This window comes from Periplaneta americana, chromosome 8 (genome assembly GCF_040183065.1).
Source record: "Periplaneta americana isolate PAMFEO1 chromosome 8, P.americana_PAMFEO1_priV1, whole genome shotgun sequence".
Classification (NCBI taxonomy): domain Eukaryota; kingdom Metazoa; phylum Arthropoda; class Insecta; order Blattodea; family Blattidae; genus Periplaneta; species Periplaneta americana.
The window spans coordinates 69534798-69558238 of NC_091124.1; the positions used below are offsets into that span (position 1 = coordinate 69534798).

Consider the following 23441-nt stretch of genomic DNA (forward strand, 5'->3'; position numbering starts at 1 on the left):
TTCATCGTACTAAACTACATTATCAGATACCATTATTAAATTCCAATATAATAATCTCTTATTTGTGTACACGCATATGCCCTTGATGTCAAAAAAAATTAAAAGCTTAACCTAAGGACATAAAATATAACAGTACAAGTCTTCATGGTTTAAAAATATTTTAAATTTAGGAAATATAAAATGTTGAGCATGAAGACTTTCTTACATATAAATTAGACTGTTTTATCATACAACTTATTGTGGATATAATAAAATATCATTTTAACCTGATGATATATTGATGTATTCATGCTAAGCAGCAAATACTGAATTATTCAGGCTTTAAAACTTTTGCTGGAAACCATTAATGTTGATAGTGAAGGTTGTCATGTCAGACGAAATATTTCTTGTTATAAACGTGTTCATCTATATTAAAATTGGTGACGTGGAATTGTGTTTGAATATAGTTAACCTTGGTCTTCAATCTGGGAAGAATATTATATCAACATTAATGGTTTCCAGCAAAAGTTTTAAAGCCTGAATAACTCAATACTTGCATGCTTAGCATGAATACATCAATATATCATCAGGTTAAAATTATATTTTATTATATCCACAATAAGTTGTATGATAAAACAGTCTAATTTATATGTAAGCAAGTCTTCATACTCAACATTTTATGATATTTCCTAAATTTAAAATATTTTTAAACCATGAAGACTTGTACTGTTATATTTTATGTACTTGGGTTAAGCTTTTAATTTTTTGACATATGTGTGTACACAAATAAGAGATTATTATATTGTGATTTAATAATGGTACCTGATGATGTTGCTTAGTACGACGAAAACGTCAATACCCGAGAATAAATATGTAATATAAAGGTTCACACCTTATATGAAATGTTAGGTCAATGGCGGAAAATAATAAATTATTCATTGTATTTCAAAGACTTACCTGAACGAATTCCTCAAAATGAATTGTAAAAAAAAAAAAAAAAAACATAGTAGTTTAGTTTACTCATAAGCTTGTAGAACAGTGAAATAAATACCTAGTATAACTGTAAAGAATAGTACGAGTTCAAATTCTGTTACTGAGACTATTCACAATGCGAAACTTAAATGTGAATAGCCTACAATAGTCTCATAAAGAGAGGGAAGGTCGTGAGGAGTAGAGAGCGGAGAAATGGTGTGGACACATGGATAAAGTCGGTTGTGACATCATTACAAAGTCACGGTAGGAGTGAAGTGTGTCAAGAAAGTGAGGGCGATAACGGATGTGTTTGTGGTGTCAGCGAGAGAAATAAATGCAACATAAATAATGCAATGTTATATTTACTCCTACAAATATAATTGCAAATTGTGCTTTTAATCATTTTGGGTTTATAGTTAAACCCGTAAATAGTGGATATCATTGAATGAATCCTGCTATAATAGCAAAAACTGCTCCCAGCTGGCACAGGTTAAGGAGCACAAGAAAGACGCTGGGGGGGGGGGGGGGGGGAAGAGGGTTAGGTATAAGAAGAGGAAATAAAGATAAGGTAAATAGAGCAGATAGTGAAAATGGAGAAGGAAGTAGCAAGGATAAACCATCTTATAATCTAAGAAAATGGTGTGTTAGTGGAATGAAGGATTACTTAAAAAGTGTGCAGTGAAATTTGGATGAATAGTGTTAGGAGTAGGTCATGATGATATTATTGGTAAAGAGTAATAGATACTGTAAAGATGGCAAGAGGAAATGAGCTAAAAGTAAGAATTAGTCTAGATAGGTATCAGTAGGGATGAAGAGGTAATATAGACAGATGTAAAGTCAATAATAGAGTGTAAGTAAGATTATTATGTATTATGTAATACACTAACAGAATTGTAGTGTAATTGTATAATAAATAGGGACAAGCATGGTAAGCATGCATATTCAATCTTCTCTGCAGTTGACTACAGAAATCTATCATAACCATACAGGTAGTAAAAGTGAGTGTACACAATATCTATCAAAAGAATATAGAAATATTGGCGTCACCATGCAATTGACAAATTAACTGAAAGAAAAGCCACGAACATGTTTTTTTTTAGCAATATTGAATACAATTTTGGTGAATATTTCGTAGTTTTTGCGATGGAAGGGCATATTTCGCAAAATTATTCAAATTTCGCGTTATTTCGCGAATTTGTTTTGCTTAAATAAGGTATTTTACGTATCTGGAAGGGATTGTTTTCTACAATCTTAAATTGTAAATGAATTTCAATCTTATGTTATGTTTTGTTTAACAACGCTCGCAACTGCAGAGGTTATATCAGCGTCACCTGATGTGGCGGAATTTTGTCCTGCAGGAGTTTTTACATGCCAGTAAATCTACTGACATGAGCCTATCGCATTTAAGCACACTTAAATGCCATCAACCTGGCCCGGGATCGAACCCACAACCTTGGGCATAGAAGGCCAGCACTATACCAACTCTCCAATCAGGTCGACTCAATCTTATGTGTAAAATTATATATACCTAGTGTGTATATTACAGTAACTATGAAGTTAAATATAGATTTAAAAGTATTTATACACTAACTGGGCCTATATACTACATAGTACATGCAAAATAATAAACTTTTGTATTATCCGGATGTCTCTTCCCTGTCATTAGCCTGGATAATAGAGAGTATACTGTAATATGTAATTGGAGAAATAATTGTTTTTCAATATTGGAAAAATTAATGTATTTAGACTTTGTTAATGTGTAATCTATACTAATAATCAGGGAACGGATTTATATGGACTAAAAATATATGAAATATGTAAATATATATGTAGTTATTTTTACCAAAATATGGAATTAAATATGGATTTTTACCAAAATATGGAATTAAATATGGACTTAAAATTATAAAAAAATGACTATGTACGTTAAATATTGGTACATTTTAATCAAACTAAACAAAAAATATAATGGACGTACCTTATCTTCCAATGTAGTTTCAACAAAACACAATTTTTATTGTCTGTTACCATAACAATAGGTTACAAACATTTCTTTCAAGTGCTGAAAAGTGAATCTTCTTCTATTGTCTCTGAGGATAGATTTATACTGACTAAAAGAGCGTTCGACGTCACAAGAAGTAACTGGTACATAATTCAATTTCACAATGTCTGCTGGGGATAAGTCCAAGTTAATCTTCACTGTTGATTCACCACTCATCACAGCAACAACCTTTTGTAGTTCTTCATATCCAGGGTTTTTTGAAAGTACAGTGTCCACCTTAGCTCTTACTGCATCTGCAACTTTACCTCTACCACGATTCAGTTGTTCCACAGTACTATTTATAATTTCAAAACTTTCAGATAGTGAAAGGTGCCTATTTTGGAGACTTTTGAGCGTTTTTATGATGCATGAAAATGTATGCTGAATGTGAGCTAAGTCATTCTTCACACTTATGTCACAGGTAACTGTTTTCGCAGTATCAATTGAGACTGCATCTTCAGAGTCCAATGCAAGGAGAACATTGTTAATAGAGTCTATATGTTCGGCATAATATTCAACTGCTTCTAGCCATGTACCCCATCTAGTTAAAATTGGCTTTGGTGGCAATGGAATTTCAGGGTACATTTCTTTCAACACGTTAACTCTACTGGGAGCTTTGAGAAATACTTTTTTCACTGATGAAATCAACAAATCTACTTTAGGGAAATTGTCTCTGACCACTTCTGCCACACGATGAAATGCATGCGCCACACAAGTAAAATGAGTCAATTTAGGATATACAACAGATAATGCTTGTCCAGCTTTGACCATATAAGGGGCAGCATCGCTAATAAAGAATAACACATTATCGTACATAATACCCTTTGGCCACAGGATACCCATAGCTTCGTTGAACAGTTTAACTATAGTTTTGTTATTGCACTTTTCTAGAACATCACAATGTAAAAGAATTCGTTCAGAATATTGTTCACTTAACAAACCGATAACTACATTACCAACAAGTCTACCTTCTTTGTCGGGAGTCTCATCAATGGAAACCCAAATTGAACTATCTTTAATTTCATCTCTTATCTTCTGTATTGTCTCATCGTAGATGGATGGAGCATACGTCTTCCTAAGTGTTGACTCATCCGGGATTGTATGTTGAGTATATTTTTCAAGGAATTCCCTGAAGACCTTATTCTTTAGTTTGTAGAGAGGAATATCAGCAGAGATGAGAGAACGGCACAGGTCGATGTTAAACTCAGATCTTACATTCGATGTTGTTGGTTGTGTTAAAAACAATTGTCTCTGCTTGGAATTTAGTTGTTTGTTGGCCTGATGTTTACTAGTTGTAATGTGTTGTTGCACCAGGAACTTTTGTGTAGATGATACTGCACACTGACACAAATTACAAAATAATATTTTATTGTCAGTTGATAAACCATCTTCTTTAAATTCTGAAATGTAACTTGTTAGTTTTGATTTTAAATTGACTGAATGACGTACTTTTGGCATATTTACCGTCTTTATAGTATGATTTACAAAACTGAACCTATGTGTACTCTGACTGGCATTTAACTGTTGAGCTGCACAACTGAAGTCTGTTAAAAATTTTAAATTAAATTAATACAGTTTTGTAACTTACTTTCCCATTGTTGATAGGACTGCTAATTTTCAAATAACTCTGATGTTAAAGGGATTACTGAACATGTGTTTAAATCTCTATTGTTGAAATGTATTTTTAAAAGTTAATGGAATTTTGTTTTGTTTTATTGTTAAACCTAATATAATATGGACTGTTTTATATGAAATATGGAAAATATATGGAAATTAACGAAAATATGTACTAAACTCTAAAATATGGAAAAATATGGAAAATAAAAGTAGGATTTTTCAACCCTACACATTGTGAAACATAAAGATAATGCAAAATATAAATTATATTAGCTTTATAAGTAAATATGTATTTACATATAAATCCTTTCCCTGCTAATAATAAATCTGTAGCCGAAATTTTTCTGGTAATTTTCGATTTTCCAAAAATAATTGGTCCTAACATATATAATTAACCACCCTGAAACCGAAAATCGCATTTTTGAAATTTTTGTTTGTATGTCTGTCTGTATGTTTGTTATCTTTTCACGCGATAATGGCTGAACCGATTTATATGAAAATTGGAATATAAATTAAGTTCGTTGTAACTTAGATTTTGGGCTATATGGCATTCAAAATACTTTATTTAAAAGGGGGGTTATAAGGGGGCCTGAATTAAATAAATCGAAATATCTCGCTTATTATTGATTTTTGTGAAAAAAGTTAGATAACAAAAGTTTCTTTAAAAATGATTTCCGATAAGTTTTATTCTTTACAAAATTTTGATAGGACTGATATTTAATGAGATAAATGAGTTTTAAAATTAAAATAACGCCATCTAAGACGGTGCAATGAATTAAGAACAAATGACTTCGTCTATAATGGGCCTTGGACAACAACAATTGAAACAGGGGCCTTGGACATCAACAATCGAAAGCTATTAAACATAGCCTACAGAGAATGTTTCTGTGTTTGTATGAAGTAATATCAGAAGCTAAATTAACCGATGTGTGTAATTAATTATTATTTCACCATTGGAAAGTGTAGTTTCTCTAGACGGACATAATGCTATAATGTTATTACAATAACGTCTGAGTAAATCGAGGACAGGTAAGATTAAAATAGCTTCTTATGCACAGAAAATCTGATAGGCTATTTTGTACATTCGTTTTCTGTATTTCGTAAAATAATATTTATATACACATTTTAATCTCAGAGAATTAACGAACAACGAGAGTGCATTGATTTAGTATGCAGTAATAGTACATTAGCTTAGCAATCCATTATTTTATAATTCAAATTTTAACTGTGCTCAATTGAATCGTGTTAAAATACATAAAATATATATGCAATAAATGCAATGCAAAAAAAAAATTGGGTAATGAGCGAAGCAGATTATCTTGCGCTGTTGTAAAAGTTGTTCCCTGGATCAAACGTCCTTTTTTAATTATGTAATTACTTTATATTTATTTCTAACAGGTGCAGCGGAGCGCACGGGTACGGCTAGTCATTAATAATTAACCAGAAAATTTAAAAAAAAAAAAAAAAGATTACATGTAAAAAATTACTTGAAATATGAATCACAACTGTAATGTTGCATTTGAGCACATGATCACTGGAGGGCTGAAGATGAAAGTTATCATGTGACAATCCTACAGAATTTAGTTTCATGTACAGTCTTAGAAAAAAAAAACTTTTGTCGCACAGATACTTTATAAGTCTCAGAAAGGAGGCAGTGTGCATGATCAGAGGACGAGTGACCTGGTTCACAAGAGGAGGACTAGTTGAGGTAATAAACTTAGCTTTGTTTCGTTGTATGTCTAATCATGCACACTGCCTCCTTTTTGGGACTTACAAAGTATCTGTGCGACAAAACTTTTTTGTAAGACTGTACATTATTTCAGTACAGAATGGGCTTATCTATATATATATATATATATATATATATATATATATATATATATATATATATATATATATATATATATATATATATATATGTACAAGGATGGACAGAAAGATGACCAGCATTGAAATGCTTAAGTCTAATGCATAGTTTATATGAGCTACGATAAACTACATATCAGACGACAATAGTTTAATCTTTGCTTACATAGTTTTGGAAATGTGTATCGTGAATAGAAGCTTATGATGGAGAGTGTATATGATGATTAATTTTTCGACATAGAAATATTCTAGCTGGGCATTGTTTTTATCCACATGGTACATACTACACGCACAAACTCATGCACACATGCGAACAAACACACAAATGATTTAATTTATTAAGTCTTTTGAAATGATAGTGTAAGAAAATAGATTATGAACAGGAATGTTGTTGGAAATATTATGAAGACCTGAATGGTTGTGAAGCATGTAATGGGAAAGCACATGCTATATTCATGGCTGGACATAGAATATAGGATAGAATAGAATAGAATATTTATTTCATGACTCTTATTTCTGTAAGACAATCCTGTTACAATGGACATAGGATATGCTTCCACTGAAGAAAAGAGTGACATGTTTAGTAGAGAGGATATGGTGACTGTTGGGAGCCTGGCTCATAAGACTTTGAAATATATTATTGTGATGTACTAGTATATTTCAGAGTCTTGTAAACCAGTCCTAAACCCCTTGTCTCCTCCACACCGTACCACATGCATTCTTGTACATTCAGTGTCATTTTTATCTTTTGGTGCATAGAAATCTGATGTCTAGCCATGATATTGATTTTTAATTTTGTATGGTACATCTAATTCTAATGTGAATTTTTTAGTTTTTGTAATCTTTTATTATTCATAGAACTATTTTTTTCTGTAGGTCATCTTCTACATTCTACAGAAAACTAGACACTTGTACCATGAATAACGATAAAGTTCCAAAACTCTAGTGCAGAATCATCTCAATAAATTCTGAAAATTGACTAAAATATGTATCAATATATGTATATCAATATAGTAAGTCATTATCATGGTTGTAAAAAAATTATAGTAATAAAACTTGTTTTATTTCAGGATGCAAATGAAGCAGAAATAAAAGTTCAAGTTTGTGTCTTCATGTTTGATCTCTTGTACTTAAATGGCAAAGCACTTGTCCGGGAACCTCTGATTAAGAGACGTAGTTTGCTACTTGAGCATTTCCGTGAAGTGGAGGGGCAGTTTAAATTTGCAACTAGGATTGATACCTCAACCATGGAGGAAGTACAAGATTTCTTAGAAGAATCTGTTAAAGGTGATCTTTTTCACATATTGATACTAATAAAGTATAAAAATCTATGACTTGATGAACGCAATATTAATTAAGTTGCTTTAAACATAACATACAACAGATGACTGTCACTACTTCATGCATGTGAATTGTACTTCTGATTAGGCTGTGTTTGTAAAGATTGAGTAGGAACAGATGAAATGCTAGTTCACATCGATGTACTTCTCACACTGGGACATAGCTTCATATTCTTATATGTATTGTTTACTCAAAATGACGCCAAGAATAAACTATGAGTGATGGGTTTAAGCTTGGTGAATCACTCTATAGATAGAGATGTCATCATAACACAAAAAGATAAATTGATTTGTATAATATAGAAATATTAATTTGTCTACAGAATTTATCTGTAATATTGACACTTAATATTGAGGAGAAAAATTCGCTGTGGCACCGGGGATCGAACCAAGCGCTCTGACTACTGAGCTACGCCGAATTCAATCCACAGCACCGAATCGAACTCTCCTCCTTTGATGTTTCCCTTTGTGGCCTGACTCCAAGTTAGGCATATATGTTGACGTATATGTCCAATGTCAACTGCCATTATACTAAGAGCGCACTCAGCTGAGTAACTTGTTGGCCGGGATTCCGCAGTTATTAATGCACTGCTAGCTATGAGAATATTATAGATATATTAATTTGTCCTACAGAATTTATCTGTAATATTGACACTTAATATATGCCTAACTTGGAGTCAGGCCACAAAGGGAAACATCAAAGGAGGAGAGTTTGATCTGGTGCTGTGGATTGAATTTGGCATAGCTCAGTAGTCAGAGGGCTTGGTACGTAGAACCAAGGACTCGGGTTCGATCCCCGGCGCCGGAGCGAATTTTTCTCCCCAATATTAAATTGATTTGATGAACCAACATGAATTAAAAACAATTTTATTCCTTTACACCCCTTCACCTCCTACCAAAAAAAAAGTCGCTGGTACTCATTTCTGTTACAGGCTGACTCAACTTCTCGATCAAATAATAGCTGCAAGGATTAAGTCAATTGAAAAAAAAATCCGTGATTCTATCAGGAATCAAACCTATGACCTTTTGTTTTGTAGCACAGTGCCTTAACCAGTGTGTTGCCGCATGCTCCCAAGAATTCCAAATCAGTGCTAATTATAAATAATAAGGGAGAAGACAATCAGGAAGACCTCTCGAGAGATTTTTGTATAGCTGTAGTAAGCCAAAACAAACTTCTGCCCTAGATTCGTGACTTGATGGTGGTAGTGGTATATTATCTGTGACTTATACAGTATACACAAAGGAAGTTGTCCTTGAACCACTTCTGCAAGACACAGTATCCAAAGCAGAATGAAAATTTAATTTTTGGCTCTTTAAAATTAAAACACTTTATACTGAGTGAATAGATTGTAGAAAAACTGCATTGTGGCAACCTGACTCTTGGACAGGCTGCTCTCATACTCCGGTTACACAGTGAACTTGCTATCAATAATACACAGCACATTATCGATAATTTAACACATCACAAACTATTAATCTAAAATATTACGAAATATAATGTAGGCCCTAATATATTACTAAATACAGTGTATGCAGGTAAAATATCATTTACTTGTTGAAACATTTGTCACATCTATTTCAGAAGTCATGCATCACTTATTGCAGTTAGCACTGAGAAATGGAGACAGTGTTTTCTGGGATGCTAATTTTCAATTCTTCCAGGATATGGGGATTATTTTTTACACTTTTCGTTTAGAGTTCCATAGAGATAAAAGTCACAAGGGGTTAAATCTGGGAATTGAGGGGATCACACATTCCTACTGATAATTCTGTTCTAGATTACACTTTGAAGTTCGTCCATAGGATAGTTGGCTGTATATGCCATTGCAGAATCTTGTTGGAAAAAGATAAAAACTCACTTATTCTCCAACAGGATTTTACAGCAGCACATACAGCCCACTATTTTGTGGACATACTTCATAGAGTATTCAACATTAGAATTGAAAGGGTAAGAATGATATAGTCTAAACTATAATAATAATAATAATAATAATAATAATAATAATAATAATAATAATAATAATAATAATCCATGGTGCTACAGCCCGTAAAGGGCCCAAACCGACCAGCTGGCTGCTGACCTCAAGCCCACAGGCCGAAGCAGAGGTAGACAATCATCCAACCAGAATGACGGTATTGTGTGGTTAGCACGATGATCCCCCCAGCCATTACAGCTGGCTTTTGCTACCTATCGTAGCTCCCCAAGTGCATCACGATCCTGGATGGGCACTGGCCCCATACACTGGCCGAAATTTCATGAGAAAATTTCTTCTCCCATGAGGACTCAAACCAGCGCGCATTCCATAACGCGAGTCCTAGGCAGGATGCCTTAGACCACAATGCCACAGTGTGGGGCTATAGTCTAAACTGCACAGACAAAATTTTACAGGAGAGCGTGTTAAAGGTTTAGAGTCCAATGCTGTTAGGTGCGTTATCATAATTTCTTCGGCATATACTTACGTCATTTGTTGAATAAATTTTATAATATTTTACTAGTAGCTTCTGCATATACTGGGTCATCCATATATCGCGGCACTGCAGCTGAGGTGGGATCCCGTTTGGCCAATAAACAATTGCTTCCCGCCGGCCGGGCATTACAAGAGCCCGATGTTTAGCAAAGCTAGTGTGACTGCCTAATAAATTCTAATGCACTTTAAAATTTAAAAGTTATGTACTCACCCATGTTACTAAAGGAGATGCTGGAACTGCCTGCCTTTGTTTTCAACACATTTCTGGCATCTTCTTATGAAATTACTCATTAATTTTCTTAATTCTCTTTGAGAAATTGAATTGATCTCTTGGCGAATGTTAATCCTTAAGTTCGTCTAAAGTGTGTGGATTCGTTTTATAAACTTTATCTTTTAATGATTCCCAGAGGTAATAGAGGGGATCTTGAGGGCCATATGTTATTGCTGATAACTGTATCGTCAAACACTTGTCGAATTGCCTGCAATGAAACATTGTGTATATGAGCCATTGCCTAGTCCTGCTGAAAAAAATGTGAAACGACGTTCCCTCTCAGTTAATCCAGCAAAATTGGGTTGCAAAGTGTTGTTCACATATATATCACTGTTAATTGTGTCCTCAAAAAAAAAAAAAAAAAAAAAAAAAGGGTCTATTATTCTCTCACTGGAAACTGCGCACCACACTCCTAATTTCTCGTCATGAAGAGGTTCCTCATGAAGCAGATTGTTTTTCGGCACTCCAGTGTTGGCAGTTTTGAGAATTTACATACCCACCTAAATGAAACCACGCTTGATGGTTCTTATGTTTTTAAATATTCTTTAATTTATTTTCTGTAGGTAATTGTGAAGGTTTAATGGTAAAGACACTGGAAGAAGATGCTACCTATGAAATTGCCAAAAGGTCACGGAACTGGTTGAAGCTGAAGAAAGATTATCTTGAAGGTGCAGGGGATACATTGGATGTAGTGATTTTGGGTGGCTACTTGGGGCGTGGAAAGAGAGCTGGGACATATGGTGGTTTCTTATTGGCCTGTTACGACCAGGACAATGAAGAGTATCAAAGCTTGTGCAAGGTGAGAATTATTTAAGATTTACTCTTATTTCTGTAGTTGTCATTATAATTATTGCACAGTGATACTTTTTTTCCCTTTCTTAATGACAGCACTGATATAAACATCATTTACCCATGTGTTTACTGCTTGAGTACAAAAATTGCCATCTTACTGAACACCCACCATTCACGAGAACTTACTTATGGCTTTTAAGGAACCCGGAGATTCATTGCTGTCCTCATATAAGCCTGCCATCGGTCCCTATCCTGAGCAAGACTAATCTAGTCTCTACAATCACCTCTCCTAAATCCATATAATATTATCCTCCCATCTACGTCTCAGCCTCCCCAAAGATCTCTTTCCCTCCAGCTTCCTAACTAACACACTATATGCATTTCTGGATTCACCCATATGTGCTACATGCCCTGTCCATCTCAAACGTACTATTCACGAGAACAGGAACGAATTATGGGCCCCCAGCAAAAGTAATAATTGGGTCTCTTGAGTAAAAAATGAAAAAATAATTATAACATCAATGATGATGATGATGATGATGATGATGATGATGACGACGACGACGACGACGACGACGACGATGATGAGCACAGGAACGATTTACACTCGAGACTCACACAAATGGTGTTACATCATCTTACCACTGTCACCAAACTTCTATTACTGTAGTCTGCTTTTCATAAGGATGGAAAGATCCTGCCAATGCATTTGAAAGAGAGCCAGTGGTTTTAAAGGAGTAGGCAGTCCCTCCCTTGGACTTCACTGATCTTGTAAACAGGGTGTACTAGTGTGCATCTACCAGGGTTTGAACTAGAAAATAAATAATTATCACAAAAATGCTCAGATGAAAAATTATATTTGTGCAAATTGCGAAAAGCTTGTGCAGCATTCTAAATAAATTGTACAGAAAGATTAGACTTACAGAAAAAAAAAAGAGAATTTGCTACTTGGAGTTTTATTACTTTCAACCCATCTTACAATACTCTAGGTATATGTAAGTAAATAATTGGACCAATGTTTAGAATCAATTACTGCTGATTTTACATCACATTAAAATACGTCAATTTTTATTAGCACTGCAAACATTGGAAGCACTTGGGAAATCAAATTCTTTGCGAGCAGGCCCCTCAAGATTTATTATTGGCCTAGCGCTAACTCTTTTTACTAAAAGCCGGTTTCCAATTTCAGTTTTAACAATGAAGTAACTAAATCCTCCCTCACAATCTACAGTATGCAATGGAATTGTTGCAGCGTCTTGTATAACTAAATGAATTACAGAAGATTGTTCACTTAACTTGTTAACATACATGAATTGTATCAACTCTTTGAAATCCATTCTTGAACATCTATTGCTCAATACTTTCTTGAATATTGCTCATTCCATTAACATTTAAATCTATAAATTCTCCGAAACTAGTCATAGTTCATACACATCTCTGATTTCATTTTCTGCATAATCGTTTTCGTTTCTGATGTTTTCTCCAGTCCAATGTGGTTGTCGCATTTTTGCACATTTACATTGAAAGCCTGTCGCGTTTTTAGAAGTTGAGCAGCAAAATGCGACAAATGCGACTGTGGCTTAAACCCTGGTGTCTTATATAGTGCAATGGCTACTTTCATATTGCTCGTGTTTACAGAATAGTTTCAATTAAGTTTAATTAAGTAAAGTTTATATAGGAAGTTTCAATAAGTGTAATGTACTGTAGTTTAGTCTAGTCTGTTTTAATGTTTAGTGTTGCAATTATGAATACAGTTACTTATAAGCTTAATATTTTTACAATATACTTGATCGAGGGAAGAGGTAAGCCCACTCACTCAAAAAAAAAGAATAATGTGCCAAGTACAAGTATTCCTTCAGAGTGATTATGATAATGCGAAAAACAGAAGGTGTTCGATTTCCATAGTGTTGGAGAGAACACTGAAAGCAACAGAGGTATCCAATCTGCACTTTATTTATATGTGAATGGAGGTGGGGGGAAAGGAGAAGAAGAAGGGTGAAAAACTGAAAAGTCCTTCCGAAAAGAGAAAGTGTAAACCCATTGATACTGTACCTAATAAATTCAGTCAAAATGCATTAAGGAGAAGTGTTCTAGTTCTCTACAAATTGAGCTTATTCTGGCCGCAAATAATTGTGTTAGTCGTGAGAAAAAATTTCAATATTCAGTCATTCTTCGCTATGAAAAATAATAAAAGATACAGGGTTTTATTATCATAAAAATAATGCAAATTGTAAGTTTTTAATGGAGTGTGATAATATACTAGCATCCCATAATGAATTTCTCAGAACAGTGAAAGATATGAGTAACTGTGGGTACACTGCACTTATTTGTAATTAACTGATGATTTTACTTTACACTTACGTCTGTGCATGATCATTTATAAAATTTAGCTCCTCATATTAATATACAATAAATACAGCTTTGGACATGGGCATTTATAAAGTTTAACTACTCATATTAACATACAGAGAACACAGTTTTGAAACTTCCTGTACTGCTGACTGTACTTTAGAAATAGGAGAACTTTTGGTCTGAAAGTAGTGATGGAATCTTACCAGCCTTATGAAAAACAGCCTACAATCTGTTGTCCAAAATATGCCTTGCTTTGTTTCAGTCTCAAGTATTCTATTCCCAAAATGAATTTATATTCTGTATTTAATGTATTTATTTAGGATGGAGAATATGCTCCAACAATGAACTTCTTAACCTGATAGGAGGTCAAGATGTAAAATTTATAAAAGCTCAAAGACTGAGATGGCTGGAACATGTAAACAGGATGTCTGAAACACGTACTCCTATTAGGATTTTAAAGGGGAGACTATATAACAGGAGGAGAAAGAGTAGGCGAAAGCTGAGGTGGATGGACGGGGTATCCAAAGATCTTGAAATTATGATCATGATGATTATTGAAAAAGTTGAGTTGAGTTTTGTTTAGTTTAATTTATTGTATCTAAAGAACTATGTGATTATTTTGATTTGTGCCATTTCTGAAAGATTGTTTTGTTGGTTGTAGTGTTGTCTTTTATTACTTTGTATTTTCAGTATAGTTTTGAAAATTTGTTTGTTGTAATTTTCTTGATTGATCTTTAAAATAAAATCATATATTGCTTGCTTTCTTGCCAGGGGCAAGGAAATATCCATCAAACTTGAGCTAAATTGCGTCTATGGCCACAGTGTTTTAATATTTAGCACTAATTATTCTTCACAAAGTAAAATATGTTGAATTTTTTCGTAGCTGTAATGTGCCTTTATTATCACTTGAATTATCTTATTTCATGGAAGTGAGATCCACTTTGCCACAGCATTTATTCAAGATATTACAGTACACTATTACCCTGCTTGTGCAGCATAAGGCACTTCAAACAATTCCTCCATTCTTTTGTGCTTTCTGATTCCTTATATCTGTGTGGAATAACAATTATTTTGTTATGTAATTCCAGATTGGTACAGGATTCAGTGATGAGGATCTTCAGAAACACACAGAATTCTTCAAGCAGCATTTGATACCACAACCACGGCCCTATTATCGGTATGACAGCCAACATGAACCAGATCACTGGTTTGATGCAGTGCAAGTTTGGGAGATAAAATGTGCAGACTTGTCTCTGTCGCCTGTTCATCGCGCTGCTATAGGAATTGTAAGTGTTTGCAAATTAATTTATGTTCCATTCAATTTCAAAATAATTTTTTAACAAATAATCAGGAATTACCTGAACAGGATTTCCCTTTCTATACATTCCCCTTTCTGTTACGTTGGGATGATTATCCTTGTACTCACATAACCTTCTAGGTCTAACATACTATAGTGACCTTCATGCCTGGTTGCCTCGAGTATCTATTCCATAAGTGTATCAAATAGATAAGTCTGTACACGTTTCTGAAAGCAAATCTATCTATCCAATAGCTATACATCCGATAGCATGCTAGATGGTGACGTGTTTCCAGCATGACTTTGAGCAGTCTTGCTAATTTAGTAATTTGAACGTCAATTTAGCTACAAAAATTATTCACTTACTATTGTTGATACAGAAATTTATCGACTTTCTACTTTCCCACGAGAGGGAAACATAATATCCATTGTCTATAATACAGGATTTAACGACTTCATCACTGTTTCTTAAGGCCTCTTCCATGAATTGGAGTTACCATCACTATGAAAATGACAATCAAACATGGAAGAAATGTCGACGATTTTGAAAATAATTGTGTTATAGAAATGTTTTTTTTGCTCAACTGGCACTTTTCTTTTCCTTACATTTCAAGAATTCTTATTAGGATAAAGTTGTCTATTTATGTAATTGAAATTTGTATGTATAGTAAAACCCCGTTTTAACATTACCATTTTTAAGAAATAATCTTTGAAGTCCTAGCCAAATTATCATAAGAATAATTCCTGCTTTTAAGGAATACTTTTCAAGTGGATTTTATGATAATGAAGCCCAAAATATCGAATCGACTTCCAGTAATCAATAGTACCAGCATATTCCATGCAGGTATGCTCAAAATTGTAAAAGCGCCGATTACACAGATGATGCTGCACTGCATAACACACACAGTGTAGGAACTGAGCTCCGCAACTACATTGCAGCACTGCCCTTGGCATCGCTCTCACTGTCTTACAAATATGAATAATAAACTGAATTTGAAAAAGGAAATATTCAGTTATTACATTATTTATTATATTTTATACAGTTATGATGCTATTATATCATAGATAATGTTATTTTCATATTCCACATTCAACATGTGTAGGCCTATTCTTTTCTGCAAGTAATCGGAAATCTATTTCCAACGAATTTACTGCAATGCATAAAAGATTCTCACCTGTTAATCGGGATCTATGTTTGGATTTTTGGATTTAGCAACCTTCATTCTCGAAAATAATTGTTTGCACACATATTTCGAGTGATAGCGAATAAGCTCATCTTGGGATATTGCGTTTTGTTCATTTTTTAATACTTCTATGCTTGGCAAGTCATATTCTCCGCATTTAGTTCTGAATTCTACGTGACTTTGTAAATCAATTAACTCGTCCTGGAACTGCACGCAATTTACTATGAAAGGATTAACAAAAAGATTAATATCACTTTCCATATGTCTAAAATCATTAAATCCATGTTCTGTGAATTCACATTTGAGCTGTTCCAGTACAGAGATGTAATTAACTATATTTTGTTCAGGCACCACAGATTTCTTTACAAATTCACCATCCGTGATGGGTTTTTAGTGCCTTAGCTAATTCCCAACATACTACATAACTTGCTCCTAAACGTAGACTCTGAATTGTTCGACTCTCTTCAATGTTTGGACTATCATGAAGTGCTTTCAGTTCTTGAAACTGTAGTGCACGTTGCATCCCTGAAAAATTATTTTATCATAACATGTATTTCTGTTGGAATAAAATCACCACAATAACAATAATTGTACTAGTAATAATAATAATAATAATAATAATAATAATAATAATAATGTTGATATATGAATACATATTGCAGAAAACAGCTTCCTTGTCACTTCGGCATGATCTGGATGGCAGAGCGTATAATGTTTTATGTTGCTCAGTAGTATTCCTGACAGTACCTTACAACATAGTAAACACTTTACATTTTCATAACAAAAATAGTCTTCCTCCTACACTGTACGGAATGATCGTTTGCTTACCAAAGGTTTTGACTGTGTCATTTTCCTGCACTGTATGTATGTTTACTAAGTACTTGAAGTGCCTTCCGCAGTCATCTGTCGAGCTTCGAACAAGGAACAGCACACTCTACATTCGAAGGTTGTGATTACAGAACGTAATCGGGAGTCAGAGAATGAGCATACCTGCCGTAGTGCATCTCAGTCAATAGTAATGTGGCGGCATTATTCTTTAGAGTCTAGCTTTGTGTTGCTTTCACAGAGTGGTTGCTTTGCTTGCTTTGTTCTCGTGAGTTGTGTGGATCCTGTTTCCAAGTTTTTTTTGTTAGGTTATGCTGTTTATTCATCGTTACAATGGCTACTAAACAGAAGAAATTAACTGTCGGACAGAAAATGACAATAATAAGGGACGTTGAGACTATTATGGGGAATAATGAAGAAAATATAAGAAATTTTCAGTGTCGAGTTTCACTGTGATTCGGGTTGAACAAAATGGAAAAACCATTCATGCCTCACCATTTGAAGAGTTAGGAAACGTTATAATAAAATTCATTATAAATAATAATAGTTATAGACCTAATTAAATGATTATAATGTTTGGTACATAATACACATGTTACCATAGCTTATTTTAGATCACATGTCAGATGTTGCTTGTCTTTTTAATTTTGATCGTATATGTCAGTGGTTTCTTTTTTTTACAGGTTGATCCAGTGAAAGGAATTTCATTGCGTTTCCCTCGATTTTTGAGGATACGTGATGATAAAGCAGTCGAAGATGCTACTACTGCATCACAGGTCAGTATGTTTTCAAAATGATACATGTGTGCTCATATAGCCACATATAGTACATTTTCAATAGCTAATGAATATCCTAGATATGCAAGATACAAGAATATTCTAGAAACCTAGATAATCCATTTACTAGAAGAATGTAATTTTTTCCTTCCTCTGTCTTCCTACTTTTCTTCTTTCTCTCAGTTTTCTTACTTCCCTTCTTTCTCTCTGTCTTCCTAGTTCTATTCTTTCTGTCTTCCTACTTCTCTTATTTCTCTCCGTCTTCCTACTTCTCTTCTTTCTGTCTGTCTTCCTACTTCTCTTTTTTCTCTCTGTCTTACTACTTTTCTTCTTTTACTCAGTTTTCTTACTTCTCTTCTTTCTCTCCGTCTTCCTACTTCTCTTCTTTCTGTCTGTCTTCCTACTTCTCTTCTTTCTCACCGTCTTCCTACTTCTCTTTTTTCTCTCTGTCTTCCTACTTTTCTTCTTTCTCTCAGTTTTCTTACTTCCCTTCTTTCTCTCTGTCTTTCTACTTCTCTTCTTCCTCTCTGTCTTCCTGCTTCTCTTCTTTCTGTCTGTCTTCCTACTTCTCTTCTTTCTCTCTGTCTTCCTACTTTTCTTCTTTCTCTCAGTTTTCTTACTTCCCTTCTTTCTCTCTGTCTTCCTAGTTCTATTCTTTCTCTCTGTCTTCCTAGTTATCTTCTTTCTCTCTGTCTTCCTACTTCTCTTCTTTCTGTCTGTCTTCCTACTTCTCGTCTTTCTCTCTGTCTTCCTACTTTTCTTCTTTCTGTCTGTCTTCCTAGTTCTCTTCTTTCTCTCTGTCTTCCTAGTTCTATTCTTTCTCTCTGTCTTCCTAGTTCTATTCTTTCTCTCTGTCTTCCTACTTCTCTTCTTTTTGTCTGTCTTCCTACTTCTCTTCTTTCTCTCTGTCTTCCTACTTCTCTTCTTTTTGTCTGTCTTCCTACTTCTCTTCTCTTCTTTCTGTCTGTCTTCCTACTTCTCTTCTTTCTCTCTGTCTTCCTACGTCTCGTCTTTCTCTGTCTTCCTACTTTTCTTCTTTCTCTCAGTTTTCTTACTTCCCTTCTTTCTCTCTGTCTTCCTACGTCTCGTCTTTCTCTGTCTTCCTACTTTTCTTCTTTCTCTCAGTTTTCTTACTTCCCTTCTTTCTCTCTGTCTTCCTACGTCTCGTGTTTCTCTCTGTCTTCCTACTTTTCTTCTTTCTCTCAGTTTTCTTACTTCCCTTCTTTCTCTCTCTCTTCCTACGTCTCGTGTTTCTATCTGTCTTCCTACTTTTCTTCTTTCTCTCAGTTTTCTTACTTCCCTTCTTTCTCTCTGTCTTCCTAGTTCTATTCTTTCTCTCTGTCTTCCTACGTCTCGTCTTTCTCTCTGTCTTCCTACTTTTCTTCTTTCTCTCAGTTTTCTTACTTCCCTTCTTTCTCTCTGTCTTTCTAGTTCTGTTCTTTCTCTCCGTCTTCCTACTTCTCTTCTTTCTCTCTGTCTTCCTACTTGTATTCTTTCTCTCCGTCTTCCTGCTTCTCTTCTTTCTCTCTGTATTTTTGTTACACAACATGTCTGTGATAAGCATAGCTGCTACTGTGTCTGTCTCTCTCGCAGTCTGGCCACCACTCCTACTGCCAGAGTCAATGAAGTGGTAGTAACTTTAAGGAATTGAGTGTAGTTGGGCAGATACTTATGCCGCACACATTATGTGAAATTGTTGTGTGATATTTGATGCATCTGTTAATGTATGAACAGATGTTTCATTGGTATATGAAAATAGAGATTTAATTGCATATTTTTCATTTGTCAATAGGTGGCTGAAATGTATGGTAGCCAAGAACAGATAAAGAATCAGCAAACTACAAATAAGGTCACGGAAGAAGACTTCTACTAGAACAACAAGTATAAATTTGTCATTCAATGTTGCATACATTATGCACTCTTAATAAATATGATGTACAAATGCAGTGAAAATAAATGAAAAAAATTTGTATTGTAAAAGTCTGTGCACTCTCTTTTATAAAGAATTTTATGTATGTGTTACTGGAAATATACATTCAGATTTACAATTTGAGTTTCAGATAACATTAGTTTAATTTACATTCTGCTCGTATTGAATATTTTGCTTTTTTACATCCCTGCATCCTTAAGGTAACCAGAAAGTATGAATCTACTGTACCTAAAACACACTCATATTCTGCTTTGTAGCGTATGAAGTTTTGAAGCTCGCTTATTCTTATTTTTAAGATGCACACAGCTTGACTGAAGCTATCCTGAAATTTTCATTGACTTTTTGCTAGTAGATCCTGTTTAAAAATATATTAAAGAAATAAGAGCCAAAATGCTAAACCTTGCAAATACGGTAAATATGTACCATTCACTCATGAAGTAATTTTATATTCGTTGTAGGAATTAAGAGATATATATATTTTAAAATTTTTCTAAAATATATCCTAATTTTCTACAAAGATTAAAAACAATTATCCTTCACTTTTCACTATGAACATAAAATTAATGTTTCTTCCCAGAAGAAGAAAAATAGCACGTAGAATATGTGGAATGGATGGTACACATAAATGAGCATGTTTTAGATTTTTGGGTCTAAAATCTTATATATGTTTTGCATAATCATGCTCTTTTTGCTTACTTACTTACTTACCATCATTGTTGCATGCCATGTAACTAGAAGATACAACACATTCAATGGTTACTACGGAAAGGCTGGAAATAACAGGCAGCAAGTAGATTCTCTACAAACTTGACATATTATAGTCACTTAGAAAAAAAAAAAAAAAAAAAAAAAAAAAAACAAGAACTCTGACAGAATAAGCTGTAACTATTTATTAAGATCAAAATTAAACGTGAAGTTTGAACAATTATTAAATGTTATGGGATAAAGACTGTAATTCTCTTTATTTATAGAAAAAGATTGAGACACTTCAATTTCGTCTATTACTTACTTACTTACTGGCTTTTAAGGAACCCGGAGGTTCATTGCCACCCTCACATAAACCCACCATTGTTCCCTATCCTGAGCAAGATTAATCCAGTCTCTACCATCATATCCCACCTCCCTCAAATCCATTTTAATATTATCTTCCCACCTACGTCTCGGCCTCCCCAGAAGTCTTTTTCCCTCCGGCCTCCCAACTAACACTGTATATGCATTTCTTGATTCGCCCATACGTGCTACATGCCCTGACCATCTCAAACATCTGGATTTTATGTTCCTAATTATGTCAGGTGAAGAATACAATGCGTGCAGTTCTGCGTTGTGTAACTTTCTCCATTCTCCTGTAACTTCATCCCTCTTAGCCCCAAATATTTTCCTAAGAACTTTATTCTCAAACACCCTTAATCTCCGTTCCTCTCTCAAAGTGAAAGTCCAAGTTTCAGAACCGTACAGAACAACCGGTAATATAACTGTTTTATAAATTCTAACTTTCAGATTTTTTGACAGAAGACTACATGACAAAAGCTTCTCAACCGAATAATAACACGCATTTCCCAAATTTATTCTGCGTTTAATTTCCTCCCGAGTGTCATTTATATTTGGTACTGTTGCTCCAAGATATTTGAATTTTTCCACCTCTTCGAAAGATAAATCTCCAATTTTTATAGTACCATTTGGTACAATATTCTCGTCACGAGAGATAATCATATATTTAGTCTTTTCGGGATTTACTTCCAATCCTATCGCTTTACTTGCTTCAACTAGAATTTCCGCGTTTTCCCTAATCATTTGTGGATTTTCTCCTAGCATATTCACATCATCCGCATAGACAAGAAACTGATGTAACCCATTCAACTCCAAACCCTGTCTATTATCCTGAACTTCCCTAATGGCATATTTCATCTATTACAATACTTTTTATGTACAGTATTTGAACAGTGCAAACACATAAAAGACAGTCGTATCCATTAAATAAAACAAAAGAATATTATAAAAACACAGTCACCTAGAAAATTACACATTACCATTAACAAAATGACAAACATTCAGTTCAAAATTAATACATAACTAAAATACATAATAAATAAAATAAAGATCTATATATTGTGGAAGAAATAATATACAACACATGGCATTAAGTGCATAACAAGCACCTCAATTTTTCAAGCATTCCCTTGCCTCTGTTATAGAGCACTTACCAATCTAGATCGCAATATACTATTTTTAAGTTTTATTAGCACCAAGTCAATGAAAATTACAGTGTAGCTTAACTGAAGCTGGTTATATAACCCTTAAGAATTTGAAAAAGTGGTCTTTAAAACAGAATGTGAGTACTTGTATCTGTATTTGTATGTAGATTCACATTTTCTGGTTATCTTAATATCTGTAACTGGTGTACTCCTTCTTCAAGTTCTTAGTCCTAAACATCTTTGTACCTCTGCTAGTTAGGATCTTCAGCTCTCCCCTTTTTTCATGATTCAGATACTAAAATCCTCAACAATCTCCCATCACATATGCTTTGTTGGAAGACTTGAAACTGCCAATGTAGTGCCATTGTGAGCATGAAGAATTCATAGTAACATATGCTTTTGCTCACACATTTTCAGCTAACACATGAAATGAAATACAGTTAATTTTTTTTCTAACATTTTGAGTTTTCCGATAAGCTGTCTTCCTACTTTTCTTCTTTCTCTCAGTTTTCTTACTTCCCTTCTTTCTCTCTGTATTCCTAGCTCTATTCTTCCTCTCTGTCTTCCTACTTCCCTTCTTTTTCTCTGTCTTCGTACGTCTCTGCTTTCTGTCTGTCTTCCTGCTTCTCTTCTTTCTCTCTGTCTTCCTACTTCTCGTCTTTCTCTCCGTCTTCCTACTTCTCTTCTTTCTCTCCGTCTTCCTACTTCTCTTCTATCTATACGTCTTCCTACTTCTCTTCTTTCCGTCTTCCTACTTCTCTTCTTTCTGTCTGCCTTCCTACGTCTCTGCTTTCTCTCTGTCTTCCTGCTTCTCTTCTTTCTGTCTGTCTTCCTACTTATTTTCTATCTCTCCGTCTTCATACTTCTCTTTTTTCTCTCCGTCTTCCTACGTCTCTTCTGTCTCTCTGTGTTCCTACTTCTCTTCTATCTCTCCGTCTTCCTACTTCTCTTCTTTCTCTCCGTCTTCCTACGTCTCTTCTGTCTCTGTGTTCCTACTTCTTTCTTTCCGTATTCCCACTTCTCTTCTTTCTGTCTGTCTTCCTACTTCTCTACTTTCTGTCTGTCTTCCTACTTCTCGTCTTTCTGTCTTCCTACTTCTATTCTTTCTGTCTGTCTTCCTACTTCTTTTCCTGTCCGTATTCCTACTTCTCTTCTTTCTGTCTGTCTTCCTGCTTCTCGTTTTTCTCTCTGTCTTCCTACTTCTCTCCTTTCTCTCTGTCTTCCTACTTCTCGTCTTTCTCTTTGTCAACCTACTTTTCTTCTTTCTTTCAGTTTTCTTATTTCCCTTCTTTCTCTCTGTCTTCCTAGTGCTATTCTCTCTCCCTGTCTTCTTACTTCTCTTCTATCTCTCTGTCTTCCTACTTCTCTTCATTCTCTCTGTCCTCCTACTTCTCTTCTTTCTGTCTCTCTCCCTACTTATTGTCTTTCTCTCTCCCTCTTCCTATTTCTCTTCTTTGTCTCCGTCTTCCTACTTCTCTTCTATCTTTCTTTCTTCCTACTTCTTTCTGTCTGTCTTTCTAATTCTCGTCTTTCTCTCTG

General features: G+C 34.4%; 1 protein-coding gene across 2 annotated transcripts in view; it reads left to right on the forward strand.

Moving 5' to 3' along the window:
• DNAlig1 (DNA ligase 1) overlaps nucleotides 1-19828 on the forward strand; it is a 58403-nt gene extending 38575 nt beyond the window's left edge. For both annotated transcript variants that reach the window (XM_069833080.1, XM_069833079.1), the window contains 5 exons: nucleotides 7546-7762; nucleotides 11118-11353; nucleotides 14787-14984; nucleotides 17688-17780; nucleotides 19573-19828. In XM_069833080.1, the coding sequence (XP_069689181.1) occupies nucleotides 7546-7762; nucleotides 11118-11353; nucleotides 14787-14984; nucleotides 17688-17780; nucleotides 19573-19653 (825 nt within the window). In that variant the 3' untranslated portion in view covers nucleotides 19654-19828. The remainder of the gene's footprint in view (nucleotides 1-7545; nucleotides 7763-11117; nucleotides 11354-14786; nucleotides 14985-17687; nucleotides 17781-19572) is intronic.
• The last annotated feature ends 3613 nt before the right edge of the window (nucleotides 19829-23441 follow it).